The 16896-nt window shown below is 50.1% G+C and overlaps 1 protein-coding gene across 1 annotated transcript in view; it reads left to right on the forward strand.

Annotated features, from left to right (window-relative positions):
• Positions 1 to 4036: 4036 nt before the first annotated feature.
• Positions 4037 to 16896, forward strand: part of LOC139234122 (neuroplastin-like) — an 85055-nt gene continuing 72195 nt past the window's right edge. The window contains exon 1 of the mRNA XM_070865082.1: positions 4037 to 4166. Within this exon, the coding sequence (XP_070721183.1) occupies positions 4097 to 4166 (70 nt within the window). The 5' untranslated portion in view covers positions 4037 to 4096. The remainder of the gene's footprint in view (positions 4167 to 16896) is intronic.

A 16896-nucleotide genomic window follows, 5' to 3' on the forward strand; every position in this document is an offset into this window, starting at 1 on the left:
CATGCCACCCATCGCTGCATTAGACAGGTCACCGAGACCCTGTACTTGCGAAGTATGGACTTTATCAGCTTCCCCATGACCACGGAGGCTCAGACTGACAGGGCTGGAGCATTCTACCACATTGCTAAGTTCCCAGGGTGCAGGGAGCAATACAATGCACTCACATCGCCATGCGGGCACCTTCTCAGGACCCAGAGCTTTTTCGTAACTGAAAAGGATTTCACTCCATGAAGGTCCAACTAGTTGTCGACCACAACCAGATCATAATGGCAGTGAATGCCAAATGTCCGGGCAGCTTCGATGAGGCTCACATCCTGCGTGAGAGCGCTGTCTCTGACATGTTTAAGAGTCAGCCACAGGGACAACGCTGGATGCTTGGTGATAACCGATATGGCCTAGCCACCTGGATGCTGATCCCCCCCTGCGTGATATCCACACCGAGGCCGAGAAGCGATACAACCAGAGCCACAGAGACACACGCAATGTGGTCCAGAAAACAATAACTGAGCTTAAGCAGCGCTTCAGATGCCTGGTCCACTCAGGAGAGGAGCTACAATACAACCCTGAGAAAGTAGCTAAATTTGTGGTCGTGTGCTCGATGCTGTACAACCTGGATATCAGGAGGGGCCAAGAATTGCCAGAAGGCACTGATGCTCCACCTCAGGAGAGAAAGGAAGAGGAGAACAAGGGGCTGGACGCTGACCTAGGGCCAGACAATCAGGTGGCTATGCAACCATGCCCACGCCCCCGCCCCCCCCCAGACCACAGGAAAGGGCCCGTGGTGGCTACATAGCTGCAAGACTCTTACGTGAGGAGCTGATATCTGAACGATTTGCCTGAAAGAATGTTGCTGTGAGTGACAACGCTGACACACTGCTGTGTGTGTGCAGCTCAGACATCAATGGTGGCCATCACCTTGGTGCCAGTTAAAGTTTACGTTGATTGAAGTTAAGTTTTATTTAACCATTTCATGTTCAGGAATCACCAGTGTGTAACGGTCCAGCTATCTGAGACAATGCACAACAAGGTTATATTCAATAAAAACATTTTTTAGACCAACATTGGTCTGAAATCATAGTATCACAGGCAATAACACCCAACTCCCGCCTACATCCCACTTTTTCCATCATTGACATCAATCAAATTTTCAACATGTCCAGCAACACAGAATACAAAGTCAAAGCAGGAGGGTGCTCCCCTCCCCCCATACATTACAACAAATTGCATACACCCAGATGGAGATATAACACAGCTATCACCTGCGGACATGCACCTCACTTTCCTTCACCCCTCCCCTTCTTCTCCCCACCTCTACCCCTTCCCCTCCTCGCTTCACGGCGCCTGGCCGAAGAGCTCTTCAGGCGGTGCCTCACTGGGGGGAATGAAGGCAGAGGCGATGGTTGCCCGGGTACGGGAGTGGGCGGTGCCGAGGGGGCAACATTCTCTGATCCAGATCTTGGTCCTTGCTCTCATCTGTCATTCGCAATGCTGCTGCGGAACCTAGGGGTGGAGTGCCACGCTCCGGGACCACTGGGAGGCCTGTGCCAGCAGTGTTCCTGGCTATCGCATCCAGGGCCTCCGCCATCAGTGGAACGCACTCAGTCATGGTGGCCAGCTGTCGGGATATGCCCCCCAATGCTTCAAGGAGCTGGTTACCAATGTCTACAGTCCTCCTGGACAACTGTACCATCTCTCCGCTCTCATGTCGTGCTCGTGGACCAGACCTGCCGCATCCACAAAACCTCCGCGGGGTCGGCGCAGTCCTGGGAACAAATGGGTTGCCCTGTGGCGAGGTGCTTGGGGCCGGTACCTCCAGAGTGGAGGTGGGGATGACCGGAGGAGCACTAGATGGCCGTGGGGTGGAATGGCTTCTGGCACGTGGCGATGCAGGTTCCTCGAAGTCCGCGCTCTCATCCGTAGAGAACAGACCCAGCGGAGTGACGGACAAGAATCGGAGCTCCTCAGCAGTTGTAGGATCGTCCAGCGAGTCCGGCCCCGTGCCCCCACCTTCTGGCCTCTGTGATCTTGTCTGGAGCCGCGCTGCTGGCTGAACTGAAAAACACAAATGAGGTTGTTAGAGGATAAGGGGGTGCTAGGGTCACAAGGTGATTCCAGCGCTACACACAGCATATGCACGACAAAAGCACCATCGCTATCAAGATCATCACAGACATCACATTTCATGACAATCAACACATGGTAGATGGCAATGATTTTCATCAGGCCATCATTATTTCTAGGACAATTTTAGAAATCATCTATCATATATGATTGTTCGGATATGAGTGGGTGTGGCATCTATTGACTTTACATCACGCAATGGTGTAAACTTTACTCAAGTCACTTCACTTCAGGGTCTGCAGGTGCTTGCGTGGCTGTCCGGGGGTGCTTCCCCATGAGAGTTAGAACTCGCTCATCCATCTCAGTGATGTCGCTGGGAACTGGTGGCCTCCCATCCGTTCGCCTCGTCACGGACCTCATCGTCAATAGCTTCTTCTGTAAAAGGTGACAGGATGACATGGCATGAGATCACTGCGTGATATTACTGCTAGGTACTGATACAACACATAACCGACAGAAGTAGTCATGATTATTATGATAATTATCATTCTTTACCTAAAGACATACACCGTGACCGCAGGCTTTGAGTAAAACATTCCTGGTGAAAGTGAAAGACCTCACATCTGCTGATAGTCACTCATGACTGTTATAAGTCAAATAATATAAATACGTAAGTACATGTAAATCAATGTATTACTTACTCTCGCGGATCCCACAAGGTCGTTCCATCATTTGCGGCATTGGTTGCCCTCATGCACCTCGTTGGTCGCCGACGAAACCACCTCTGCTATCTCGGCCCATATCTTCTGGTAGGTCTTTGGGGTGGGCTTCCCACGCCATCCCTGTGTCAAATCACCCCACCGCAACTCGACCTCCTGCAGGAGGGAGGCATTTGCCTCATCCGAGAACCTCCTTGCTCTTTTGCACCCTCCAATGTGCTCCTCTCCCACCTCACTGCTCTCGCCATCGCCAGTCTCCACAGCATGCTGTGATGCCTCCTCCTCTCCCTCCATTATAGGCCAAATTCAGGCAAATATCTGGCTGGTAACAGCTAACTTTTGTTCCCCTATTTGCTCTAAAGCTCTAAACTTTCCCTTCTTCCTCCCAAAGCAGCCACACCACACCCACACGCGCTTTCAATCCCTCTCAGCTCCCTCTTGCTCGGACTCCTCTTCTTCGCATGTCATGATGACCCTTGACCTCCTGAATCGCGGTAATCAAGCGTTGCCATGCTGTTGCTAAGGACGGCGACACTTTACGGCAGAAGGTCAGCAAGATTTAACGCTACCGCCCATTTCATATCGCTTGTGGTAATGCCCAATTTCAAAAATGGTGACTAAAGACTTTGAACATGGACGACAAGCCAGCAATCTGAAAACCCTTTTTTACCGCCCACGCTGGAAATAGCGTCCATTTTTGGGCGATCTGCACAAAAGTGTAAAATCTAGTTCTGGTCCCTTAGTTTTAGTTTCCCCTATGAGTGGAAATATCTTGTCTGCATCCACCTTGTGGAGCACCCTCATTATCTTATACGTTTCGATAAGATCACCTCTCATTCTTCTGAATTCCAATGAGTAGAGGGCCAACCTACTCAACCTTTCTTCAGAAGTCAACCCCCTCATCTCCAGAATCAATCTAGCGAACCATGGCTGATCAGCCTCCAATGCAAGTATATCCTTCCTTAAATACGCAGTGCTCCAGGTGTGGCTTCACCACGTCGAAGAAGAAACTCTATCCCCCTGTGGAACATTATCACAGCGCCTCTTGTGGCAGGGTATTGAACAGCACCACCTGTGGCCGGGTATAGAACCGCAGCACAGCGCCACCTGTGGCCGGGTATGGAACAACGCCACAGCGCCACCTGTGGCCAGGCGTGGCACTGCCGCCGCGGCGCTCCGGCCCCGCCCTGCCTGCGCGCGCAGCCCGCTGTGGGCCCGATGGGGCGAACTGTCGCGAGAGTGGCGCGGTGTGGGGGAGGGGTTGCAGGGAGGGGCAGCGGGCACGGACACCGAGCGGCGGCACTACCGGCAGAACCATGACAACGGGCTGGCTCGGGGCGGCTGTGTGCGCGCTGCTGTCGCTCGGACTGGCCCGCGGGCAGTACGGTGAGTGTCCGGGGGGGGGGGGGGGAAGAGAGCGGGGCTCGGGGCTCGGGTGAGAGAGAGTGGGGTAACAGGGGAGACAGTGGGGACAGGGGGAGGAGAGACGGAGGGACAGTGGGGGGGAGGGGAGACGGAGGGACAGGGGGAGGAGAGACGGAGGGACAGTGGGGAGGGGACGGAGGGACAGTGGGAGGAGAGACGGAGGGACAGTGGGGAGGGGACGGAGGGACAGTGGGAGGAGAGACGGAGGGACAGTGGGGAGGGGGCGGAGGGACAGGGGGAGGAGAGACGGAGGGACAGTGGGGAGGAGACGGAGGGACAGGGGGAGGAGAGACGGAGGGACAGTGGGGAGGAGACGGAGGGACAGTGGGGAGGGGGCGGAGGGACAGGGGGAGGAGAGACGGAGGGACAGTGGGGAGGGGGCGGAGGGACAGGGGGAGGAGAGACGGAGGGACAGTGGGGAGGGGGCGGAGGGACAGGGGGAGGAGAGACGGAGGGACAGTGGGGAGGGAGGGGAAGAGACGGAGGGACAGTGGGGAGGGGGGAGGAGAGACGGAGGGACAGTGGAGGGGGGGGAGAGACGGAGGGGGGGAGGAGAGACGGAGGGACAGTGGGGAGGGGGGGAGAGACGGAGGGACAGTGGGGAGGGGGGAGGAGAGATGGAGGGACAGTGGAGGGGGGGAGAGAGAGACGGAGGGACAGTGGAGGGGGGGAGAGAGAGACGGAGGGACAGTGGAGGGGGGGAGGAGAGACGGAGGGACAGTGGGGAGGAGAGACGGAGGGACAGTGGGGAGGGGGGGAGAGAGACGGAGGGACAGTGTGGAGGGGGGGAGGAGAGACGGAGGGACAGTGGGGAGGGGGGAGGAGGGAGGAGAGACGGAGGGACAGTGGGGAGGGGGGAGGAGAGACGGAGGGACAGTGGGGAGGAGAGACGGAGGGACAGTGGAGGGGGGGGAGAGAGACGGAGGGACAGTGTGGAGGGGGGGGAGGAGAGACGGAGGGACAGTGGGGAGGGGGGAGGAGGGAGGAGAGACGGAGGGACAGTGGGGAGGGGGGGAGGAGAGACGGAGGGACAGTGGGGAGGGGGGGAGGAGAGACGGAGGGACAGTGGGGAGGGGGAGAGAGACGGAGGGACAGTGGGGAGGGGGGGAGGAGAGACGGAGGGACAGTGGGGAGGGGGAGAGAGACGGAGGGACAGTGGGGAGGGGGAGAGAGACGGAGGGACAGTGGGGAGGGGGAGAGAGACGGAGGGACAGTGGGGAGGGGGAGAGAGACGGAGGGACAGTGGGGAGGGGGAGAGAGACGGAGGGACAGTGGGGAGGGGGAGAGAGACGGAGGGACAGTGGGGAGGGGGAGAGAGACGGAGGGACAGTGGGGAGGGGGAGAGAGACGGAGGGACAGTGGGGAGGGGGAGAGAGACGGAGGGACAGTGGGGAGGGGGAGAGAGACGGAGGGACAGTGGGGAGGGGGAGAGAGACGGAGGGACAGTGGGGAGGGGGAGAGAGACGGAGGGACAGTGGGGAGGGGGAGAGAGACGGAGGGACAGTGGGGAGGGGGAGAGAGACGGAGGGACAGTGGGGAGGGGGAGAGAGACGGAGGGACAGTGGGGAGGGGGAGAGAGACGGAGGGACAGTGGGGAGGGGGAGAGAGACGGAGGGACAGTGGGGAGGGGGAGAGAGACGGAGGGACAGTGGGGAGGGGGAGAGAGACGGAGGGACAGTGGGGAGGGGGAGAGAGACGGAGGGACAGTGGGGAGGGGGAGAGAGACGGAGGGACAGTGGGGAGGGGGAGGAGAGACGGAGGGACAGTGGGGAGGGGGGGAGAGACGGAGGGACAGTGGGGAGGGGGGAGGGAGACGGAGAGACAGTGGGGAGGGGGGAGGGAGACGGAGGACGGGTGGGGAGGGGGGAGAGAGACGGAGGGACAGTGGGGAGGGCGGAGAGACAGTGGGGAGGGGGGGAGAGACGGAGGGACAGTGGGGAGGGGGGAGAGCGACAGAGGGACAGTGGGGAGGGGGGAGGGAGACGGAGGGACAGGGGGGAGGGATACGGAGGGACAGTGGGGGGGGGGGAGATAGTGGGGACAGAGGATGAAACGGTGGGGAAGGAAACTTGGGGGAGGAAAGAGAGGGGTAAGACTGGGGGATTTTGAAAATAAGGGAGTTATGGGGAGCGGGCATGGAAGTGGAGTTGAGGTCAGGATCAGATCAGCCATGATATTGAATGGCGGAGCAGGCTCGAGGGGCCGTATGGCCCGCTCCTGCTCCTATTTCCTAAGTTCTTATGAAAGAGGGAGTAACACTGGGGAAAGAGGGGAGGAAAGATCGGGGCTGGAGGGGGAGGAAGAACCGGGGAAAGACAAGGATCCTTTAGGGGAGGAAGGTTAGCGATTGCCTCCCCCTGGGAAGGGTGGATGAAGGAGCCCCAGGGTGGTGGGAAGCTGCGAGGCCCTGGCGGCTTCTATTAATAGAGAAGGGATCAGGCAGGGAGAGGATTAGATTCCCTGATCCTTGCAGATGCTGATCCCTGATAGAAAGCAATGATAGGTTCAATTCCATTGCATTGCAAATTGGTATGTGTGAGGTTCAGTTTTTAAATCTAGACGCTTTATTTTTGACGTTGACTCTCTATAAAGCATCATTGTTTTAATTTGGGCATATTGTTCATGATTATCGGTGCAAACAAATGCAAACTCAATGCTGTATTTATATGGGAATTCTTTGATCATCCCCACCCCCATTTTAATGATTAAGATGTGGCCTGCTGCTTTCTGGCAAATGTTTGCAAAGGGTTAGGAGTGGGCTTTTTTTTTTGCTATTTTAATATAATTTTGTTTGACAGTGCCTTTCCATTCTGAGCTGGTGTCTGCAGAATGCAGCAGTTGCAAATGGTGAACACAATACTGCAGCACAGAGGTGCCATCAATTTCCTCTTGACATCCCTCTCTGCAATTTAGGCCACTACGCTATGGTTAAATAAAAGAAATGTATTAACATTTTTTTATAAAGACTTGTGATGGAAATTAAATATTGCTAAGTCATCAACGGGCTGCTTTTGTGCAGTTTAAGAAAAAGGTGGCAAATGCATTTGAAATCATTGTATAAAGCTGTTAGTAATGAACATGAAACTCGTTGTAAAGGATTCATCGATATTTATCCTTGCATATTCTTTACATTATTAGCGTGGAGTCGCTGCATCGTCCTCTGAAATGCAGTGTGTAAATTGAGGAAATTTCTATTGCCTGACCCCGATGATGATGCTGTTTTTTAAAGTGTAGTATTTTCATTCCATTTCTGCTGCTTTCTCTGTCCTGTCAGTATTGTCTCCCTGGCTTGAAGGAGATGTTAATCAATGTAATTCAGCATCTCTGACTGGAAAGAAACGGAGGCATTACAAGGTCAGGGTGATCCTGAAAATGAGCATGGCTGTATTGATTGGTGATGTGAGCCAGTCTCTTTATTTTAGTGATGTCATCAAGGCCATTCATATACGGTCTTCTTTGGGGAGGGGAGGGAAATAAATGGAATTGTGGAATACAATTCCCCAAAACACTGCTGAAAATCCTGTCATCCTGTGTAACAAGAACAGAATTTGACTGGTTCAGTCCCCATAAAACTGTGGGTCTAATTCTGAATGGATGGAGCTCAGTTTGATATAACAACAACTTTTCTTTATATAACATCCCAAGGCACTTCACAGCAGTGTTCAAAGACAAACCCAATCAATTTGACACCGAGCCACACAAGAAATGACGGCAGATGACCAAATGCTTAGTCAGAGGTAGGTTTTAAGGAGTGTCTTAAAGGACGTAGGGAGGCGGAGAGGTTTAGGCAGGGAGTTCCAGAGCTTGGGGCCTAGGCAACTGAAGCACGACCACCAATGGTTGAGCGATTATAATCAGGGATGTTTAAGAGGGCAGAATTGGAGTAGTGCAGACATCTCTGGGGGGGGAGGTGGCGGGGGGCATGGGTGGCGGTAGTTATGGGGCTGGAAGAGATTAGTGATAGGGAGAGGGCGAGGCCATGGAGAGATTTGTAAACAAGGATGAGAATTTAGAAATTGATGCGTTGCTTAACAGGGAGCCAATGTAGATCAGCGAGCACCGGGGTGAGCGAGATTTAGTGCGAGTTAGGACATAGGCTACTGTGAGTGGATGACCTCAAGTTTAGTTGTAATATAAATCTTGATTTTTCTTTCCAACTCATTCATGGGATCTGGGCGTCGCTATCAAGGCCAGCATCTATATAGGTGATCTATTTGAGAGGTGATCTTATTGAAACTTATAAGATAATGAGGACTCGACAAGATGGATGCAGAGAGGATATTTCCACTTGTAGGGGGAACTAAAACTAAGGGACGTAGTTATAGAATAAGGGGCTGCCCATTTAAAACTGAGATGAGGAGAAATTTCTTCCGAGGGTTGTAAATCTATGGAATTCTCTGCCCCAGAGAGCTGTGGAGGCTGGGTCATTGAATATATTTAAGGCGGAGATAGACAGATATTTGAGCGATCAAGGAATAAAGGGTTATGGGGAGTGGGCAGGGTCCATGATCGGATCAGCCGCAGGCTAGAGGGGCCAAATGGCCAACTCCTGCTATTTCTTATGTTCTATTGCTCATCCCTAGCAGCCCTTGAAAAGTGGTGGTGAGCCTCCTATCTTGAACTGCTGCAGTCTGTGTCATGAAGGTATATCCCTCACAGCTGGTCGGGAGGTATCAATGTTTCTCGCTAAGCTGTGCGGCTGCGCAGTGGTTTGGAGATCCCGCGCAGACTATTCACCGGCTTTCGAATGGAAAAGCCGTGCGTTCACGGAAATTTGAGTGAGCCACGCAGCCCGTTATAGGGACCGCGCATCTCCCCCCTCCCCCCCCCCCCCCAGAAAAAAAAATTAAGGGTCAGCATTGGTAGCTATCCTCTCTAACTAGTCATCATAGAGGTTTGCTAGCAGAAAATCAAATGATAGTTAGTGTGGTGACAAGCAGTTATCTGGTTCAATCAGAAAATAGAGTTGATCTATGAAATGAAAGATTGATTTTAATTTACCTCTTTGAAAATGCTGATTGGTTTTACCTAGGATTGCACAGGATATACAGCTTGGAAATAGGCCATTTGACATTTTATGCTGCACTCGAATAGAAACCTGCTGGAAACTACTTGAGTCCAGAGCCTTCATAATATAGAGCACGGAGCATGAAACGTTTGTTAAAAGTGGCAGCCAATCATTTTAGATAAGAAGCAAAATTTTTAAGTTTTTCAAAATTAGTTCCTGATTTCTCATGTGAACCTTTTTTGGAAAAAATGACTTGGAGTTCTGGGTTTGGAAATTGATGGCAGGAGTTGGTGGCAGGGAAGGTGTTTCTTTTTAAAAAAAAATCAAGTTTATCTCTTCCACCATCATTTTTGGTAGGATTGAGGAAACAGTCTCCATTTTATAAGATATTTTAATTCATGGAGCAGTCCTTTAATGTTCAACATAAAATTGAAAATTTCAGTATATTTATTGCAATTTTAAATTTTGTTTTAAAAACAAAAACTCATATCCTAAATGTAATGCCAGCATTTTTTGAGAATTTGATGTTCTAAGAACACAAGTGGACAAAAATCCTGGCCCTCCCAGATCCGTACGGAGTGTGTACGGACCCGGGAAGACATGGCAAAAGCTGGTTTTCGGCGCGCAATGCGCATGTGCAGAAAACCAGCTTTTCCGATCTGTCAAGTGACTTTTGCATGGGCAAGATTGCAGTATTTACCCATCTCTTGCCCAGCAAATGTCCTGAAAACTCTTGAGTCTGGTAAAACTTTTACCAGCTTAAGAGTTTTAAAACATAATAAAAACATATAAAAATAAAATTTAAAAACAAATTTTTATGTTTTAAAAACACTGCCCACTAAGGCAAGATTTATTTTTAACCCTAATTACAAAACTTAGAAAAAATATATTATTCAGATTTTAAGACATTTATTAACTTTAATTTCAATTAATTTTAATTGTGAGGTGTGTTTTTTATTGTGTTCAGTGTGTTTGTTTTTTTTCCTCATTAATAGCAATGAGAACTTGTAGATACAGAGTTCTCATTGCTATGAATGAGAATCCTGCGGAATACTTTACCTGATTGACCAGTCACACGTGACTGCACCTTCTGCGTCCAAACCTCAAGGACGGGAGCGCGCTTTGCAGCATGGGAAGAGAAGGCCTCCCCACCGGAATCAGAGGCGCCTCCGGAACCATCAGGTAATAACGTAAAAATTCTCCGGTTGGAGGAGTTCATTCGAAAGAAGCCTCCTACCAGAATTTCGGGGCCAATAAATAGGAGCCGGAGTCGGCCATTTGGCCCCTCGAGCCTGCTCTGCCAGTCAATAAGATGATGGCTGATCTCATCATGGTCTCAGCTCCACTTCACTGCCCGCTCCCCATAACCCTTTACTCCCTTATTCAAAAATTTGTCTGTCACCACCTTAAATATATTCAATGGCCCAGCTTCCATAGCTCTCTGGGCAGAGAATTCCAAAGATTCACGACCCTCTGAGAGAAGAAATTTCTCAAATCCATTTTAAATTGGTGACCCCATTATTCTGAAACTCGTTTTAGATTTCCCCCACAAAGGGAAACATCCTCTCTGCATCTACCCTGTCAATCGAGCTTGGAATTCTGACCCAAAATACTGAAAATCAGGATTAACGGAGATAGACAAAGACAAAAAAATTGCAACCATCTAGTAACCATGCAAACTTAAATACCCAGATAGACTAAGTAATGCTAACAATATGCTCATTGTATTTTTAATACATACATTTTTTTAAAATGGTTCCGTTCCTTTGGTGGGCAACTAAACATTTGGGAAGCCACTCTAATATTCAGGATTTCAGACTATTTGAGCTAATTACACGCAAGAGCCCTGTTATTACGCTTAGTTTCCTCAGTGTTGACAGTCACATTTTCTGGGTAATTACAGCTATACTGCTTCTGCCTAGTTCTTGTGTAGGAAAGGTTTACTTCATAGTCTGTTTTATTCCCTTTTACAAGGCAGCTAGAGAATCTCGAGCCTCCAACAGCCTCTTAAAGCGAAAGAAATGTATGGAATTAAAAATATATAAATCTCTCTGTTTGGAGATGTAGCTGGGATTGGAGGCTGGATAACTGGAGGTGGTTATTTTAATAAACTCTTGGGGAATTTGCAGCAATTTTTTTTAACAACTTAATTATCTTGCACATTCAGCACATGCAGTTCTTGTCAGGTTACATGTGTCATGTAGCTGACAGGCTGTGTAGACTGCTTCCCCAGTCCTTCAATGACCCAGCTGTTCCGATATATCCTGCGATAAGGGAATAAAGAGTTATGGGGAGCAGGCAGGGAAGTGGAACTGATTCCATGATCGGATCAGCCATGATCTTATTAACTGGCGGAGCAGGCTCGAGGGGTCCAATAGCCTACTCCTCCTATTTCTTGTGTTCTGATTGGCGTGTGGCTTCATCCTGATGATGTTTCCGTGATAGAGATTGAAAGCACGAGTCTTTGGTGTTGAATCTTTTGTCCCCTGCATTCCGATTCCATGTGGGTCCTTCCAAGGTGCTACTCCACCAGTACCTGATCTGTTGATCTGATTGTGGGCTTTTAGAATAAAAGAGGACACTTTGGGACAAACTAACATTGGCCCGAAAATTGCGGTCGGAGGCTCCCTGCGGCGGATGCTTCCGACTGCAATTTCTTTCCCTGAGAGTACCTGGTGGTCTTGGAGGAAAGTATACTTGGGGCAGTCCGGCGTATATGGTCCACGCATCCAGGAACATAAGCGCAACCTGGGACCATGGGCCTGGGCCACCAATGAACATGGGAGTATTCTCATTGATGATAATGGTGAGTTCCGACCCGACTTCCCCGCCGCCTCCTCGGGCAAGAACGACTCGAGCGAGACTTCCGATGTGATCCCCCGAAGAAGCAGCAGCGGAGGACGACAAGCTCGGCGGCTCCGAGTCCGGCCTGCTACTGCTGGGCTCGGCCGGCGGCGGAGAGTTGGAGCCGAAAGCAGCAGCAGGAGGTGGTGGTGGGGGTGACGGGTTGTTGAAGCAGCCGGGTGGCCCGAGAGGTTCCCGATCCCCGTCCTCCTTCTCATTCCGCCCCGGCGCCTTCGGCTTGGCAGCGGCCGCCGGTGCGGGGGCCCCAGCAGCGGAAAGCCTCGTCCCGCAGGAACGCCTGGGGCAACATGTCGTACGCGGATCTGGTCACGAAAGCCATCGAAAGCTCGCCGGACAAGCGGCTGACGCTGTCGCAGATCTACGGCTGGATGGTCCGCACTGTGGCCCGACTTCAAGGATAAAGGAGACAGCAACAGCTCGGCCGGCTGGAAGGCTATCGTATTTGAAGAATCCAATCGGCAAACATCTTGCCAAGTGGACCATTGTGAGATTCAGCCTGGAAATACAACCAATTGAAATCGCAGCTACATCCTCTTGAAACCTCTCAAACTCAGTAAATAGAAGAAACGTACAGTACTATGCAAATGCCTGAATTGACCAGTGCCATGGAAGAGTTTGTTGAGGGTCAGCAGTTTCTTGGCTGAAGGAAAATGTGGAATATTGAAATGTATTTGTATATGGAGAAACATAATCAGTTTTTGTTGGAAAACAATCATGGGTATCCTAGAAGGCGCATACTGCCCTGAACTACCAACTCTAAAATGAATTAGATTATACCTATCGATGCAGTTGGCTCAGTCTGCTAACTTGCTCACTCTAGAGTAGGCTATGAGGGCCACTGTGTGTTATGTTATGAATCTAAAATCCATGTTGAGTTCAGTAAGGAAATGCACCCAGGCAAATAAAGTGACTCCCCCAAGAATATCTTTCAAATGGGATTGAAACAGGGGTAGAATTTGTTCCATCCTTGCTGTCAACACTACAGCTCCCAAGTGGTTTCTGCTTTGCATCAAAGCTAAAGGTGCGCTATATATCCAGAGTGCCCAGTCTGATTCTTGGGGTAAGCAGTGAGACCCCATCTCCCCCCTCGAGTGTAACCTTATATTAAAAAATGCTTGGTGGTTTGTTGGACCTCCTAAGCATTTCTTAACTGGGTACTTTTCAGAATGGCAGGCAGTGACTAGTGGGGTACCACAAGGTTCTGTGCTGGGGCCTCAGCTGTTTACATTGTACATTAATGATTTAGACGAGGGGATTAAATGTAGTATCTCCAAATTTGCGGATGACACTAAGTTGGGTGGCAGTGAGAGCTGCGGGGAGGATGCTATGAGGCTTCAGAGTGACTTGGATATGAAGTATAATGTGGATAAATGTGAGGTTATCCACTTTGGTGGTAAAAACAGAGAGACAGACTATTATCTGAATGGTGACAGATTAGGAAAAGGGGAGGTGCAACGAGACCTGGGTGTCATGGTACATCAGTCATTGAAGGTTGGCATGCAGGTACAGCAGGCGGTTAAGAAAGCAAATGGCATGTTGGCCTTCATAGCGAGGGCATTTGAGTACAGGGGCAGGGAGGTGTTACAGTTGTACAGGACCTTGGTGAGGCCACACCTGGAATATTGTGTACAGTTTTGGTCTCCTAACTTGAGGAAGGACATTCTTGCTTTTGAGGGAGTGCAGCGAAGGTTCACCAGACTGATTCCCGGGATGGTGGGACTGATATATCATGAAAGACTGGATCAACTGGGCTTATATTCACTGGAGTTCAGAAGAATGAGAGGGGATATCGTAGAAATGTTTAAAATTCTGACTGGTTAGACAGGTTAGATGCAGGAAGAATGTTCCCAATGTTGGGGAAGTTCAGAACCAGGGGTCACAGTCTAAGGATAAGGGGTAAGCCATTTAGGACCGAGATGAGGAGAAACTTCTTCACCCAGAGAGTGGTGAACCTGTGGAATTCTCGACCACAGAAAGTTGTTGAGGCCAATTCACTAAATATATTCAAAAAGGAGTTAGATGTAGCCCTTACTACTAGGGGGATCAAGGTGTATGGCGAGAAAGCAAGAATGGGGTACTGAAGTTGCATGTTCAGCCATGAACCCATTGAATGGCGGTGCAGACCCGAAGGGCCGAATGGCCTACTCCTGCACCTATTTTCTATGTTTCTATGTTTTTTTCTTTTGTACGAGTGCCCTTCACTATCAATGAGAATACCCCCAAAAACATAAACAACACAACAAAAGAAAACACCTCACATATATTTAAAATGAATTGAAATTGAATATTTTATTAGAAAAAAAATATTTTTTTGAAATTAAAAAAAATGTTTTAATAGGATTAAAAATAATGGACCTTAATGGACAGGGTTTTTAATAGAAAAATTAGATAAAATTTAATTTTTCTATGTTTTAAAACTCTTATGCTGGCAAAAGTAGGCTATATGCCTGCTTTTACCAGGTTTAAGAGTTTGAAGGACATTCATTGGGCAAATAGCCCAAAAATCCGCCCACGAATGTTCTCCTCCCGGGGGTGCGTTGGAACTGTCAAGACATTTTGACAGATCGCAAATGCCGGTATTTGCGAGGCCTCTTCGGGTGCATACGCACATCAGAGTCAGAGAAAATGTATTGGCATGGATCGAGAATTGGCTGGCTAACAGAAAGCAGAGAGTCGGGATAAATGGATCCTTTTCGGGTTGGAAATCGGTGGTTAGTGGTGTGCCACAGGGATCGGTGCTGGGACCACAACTGTTTACAATATACATAGATGACCTGGAAGAGGGGACAGAGTGTAGTGTAACACAATTTGCAGATGACACAAAGATTAATGGGAAAATGGGTTGTGTAGAGGACACATAGAGGCTGCAAAGAGATTTAGATAGGTTAAGCGAATGGGTTAAGGTTTGGCAGATGGAATACAATGTCGGAAAATGTGAGGTCATCCACCTGGGGGGGGGACAATAAAAGGGAATATTATTTGAATGGGGAGAAATTACAACATGCTGCGGTGCAGAGGGACCTGGGGGTCATTGTGCATGAAACTCTTTTAGGGTTTTTAAAGAACAGTGACCCCGACGTGATTTGAACACGCAACCTTCTGATCTGGAGTCAGACACACTACCGTTGCACCATGAGACCTACACATGAACTACACATGAAACTCTTTTAGAGTCTACCTACAAAACATAAAACATTAAATCGTGCCACCCGACCTGGGTGACACACCAGACATTTACAAGGCCCTTTTTTTCCTTTTTTTTTGGGTTTTTTTTTTTTTTTTTTTTTTTTGGGCACTAAAATCACAATTTTCCAGTGCCCCCTATAAAAGGGAAGGGGACACTAAAAGCACCGGCCTTTAAAACGTAAAATCAAATTAAAATTTGGTTGCCGGGCGTGATGATGCACTCCAGTCCCTCCGGTGCCCACCTCTCGCGGAAGGCCGCGAGCGTACCGGTGGACACCGCGTGCTCCATCTCCAAGGACACCCTGGACCGGATATAAGAGCGGAAGAGAGGCAGGCAGTCAGGTTGAACGACCGCCCGCTGCCTGGACCGGCTGATGGCACCCTTGGCCGTGCCCAGGAGCAGTCCTACGAGGAGGCCTTCGGACCTACCCGCTCCCCTCCGCACAGGGTGCCCAAAGATCAGGAGAGTGGGACTGAAGTGCAGCCAGAATTTCAGGAGCAGCCCCTTCAAATAATGGAACAGGGGCTGCAACCTCGTGCACTCAATAAAAACATGGAAAACGGACTCCTCCAGACCGCAGAAATTGCAGGCGGCCTGGGAGTCCGTGAACCGGCTTAAAAATTTGTTGCACGGCACTGCTCCGTGCACCACCCTCCAGGCCAAGTCCCCGACGAATAGTGGGAGGACCCCTGCGTAGAGTGCCCTCCATCGGGGACCCACGCCTCCTCCGGACGGCAAGATGGTACACCATGGTGTGTCCGGACGGCAGGCGAGGATGGCAAAGTTGAGAGTGTGCAGGAGCAGCCCGTACAAGAAACCCCTCCGCGCGGAACTGAAAGGCACGGAGGGGATTTCCCCGAGGCGGCTCAAGTTGATCCCAAAAAGTTAGTTTGCGGGTGCAGCAGGTAATCGGGAAGGTGAATGGAATGTTGGCCTTCATTGCGAGAGGGATGGAGTACAAAAGCAGGGAGGTCCTGCTGCAACTGTACAGGGTATTGGTGAGGCCGTACCTGGAGTACTGCGTGCAGTTTTGGTCATCTTACTTAAGGAAGGATATACTAGCTTTGGAAGGGGTACAGAGACGATTGACTAGTCTGATTCCGGAGATGAGGGGGTTGCCTTATGATGATAGATTGAATAGACTGGGTCTTTACTCGTGGGAGTAAAGGATGAGGGGTGATCTTATCGAAACATTTAAAATAATGAAAGGGATAGACAACATAGAGACAGAGAGGTTGTTTCCACTGGTTGGGGAGACTAGAACTAGGGGGGACAGCCTCAAAATACGGGGGAGCCAATTTTAAACCGAGTTGAGAAGGAATTTCTTCTTCCAGAGGGTTGTGAATCTGTGGAATTCTCTGCCCAAGGAAGCAGTTGAGGCTAGCTCATTGAATGTATTCAAATCACAGATAGATAGATTTTTAACCAATAAGGGAATTAAGGGTTATGGAGAGCAGGTGGGTAAGTGGAGCTGAGTCCACGACCAGATCAGCCATGATCTTGTTGAATGGCGGAGCAGGCTCGAGGGGCTAGATGGCCTACTCCTGTTCCTAATTCTTATGTTCTTATGTGCGCACCCGGTGAGGCCGCAGTTAACGGCCCATTAACCTTTCACCTAACTTCGTGAATGC

Source organism: Pristiophorus japonicus, chromosome 21 (genome assembly GCF_044704955.1).
Source record: "Pristiophorus japonicus isolate sPriJap1 chromosome 21, sPriJap1.hap1, whole genome shotgun sequence".
In the NCBI taxonomy this organism is placed as follows: domain Eukaryota; kingdom Metazoa; phylum Chordata; class Chondrichthyes; family Pristiophoridae; genus Pristiophorus; species Pristiophorus japonicus.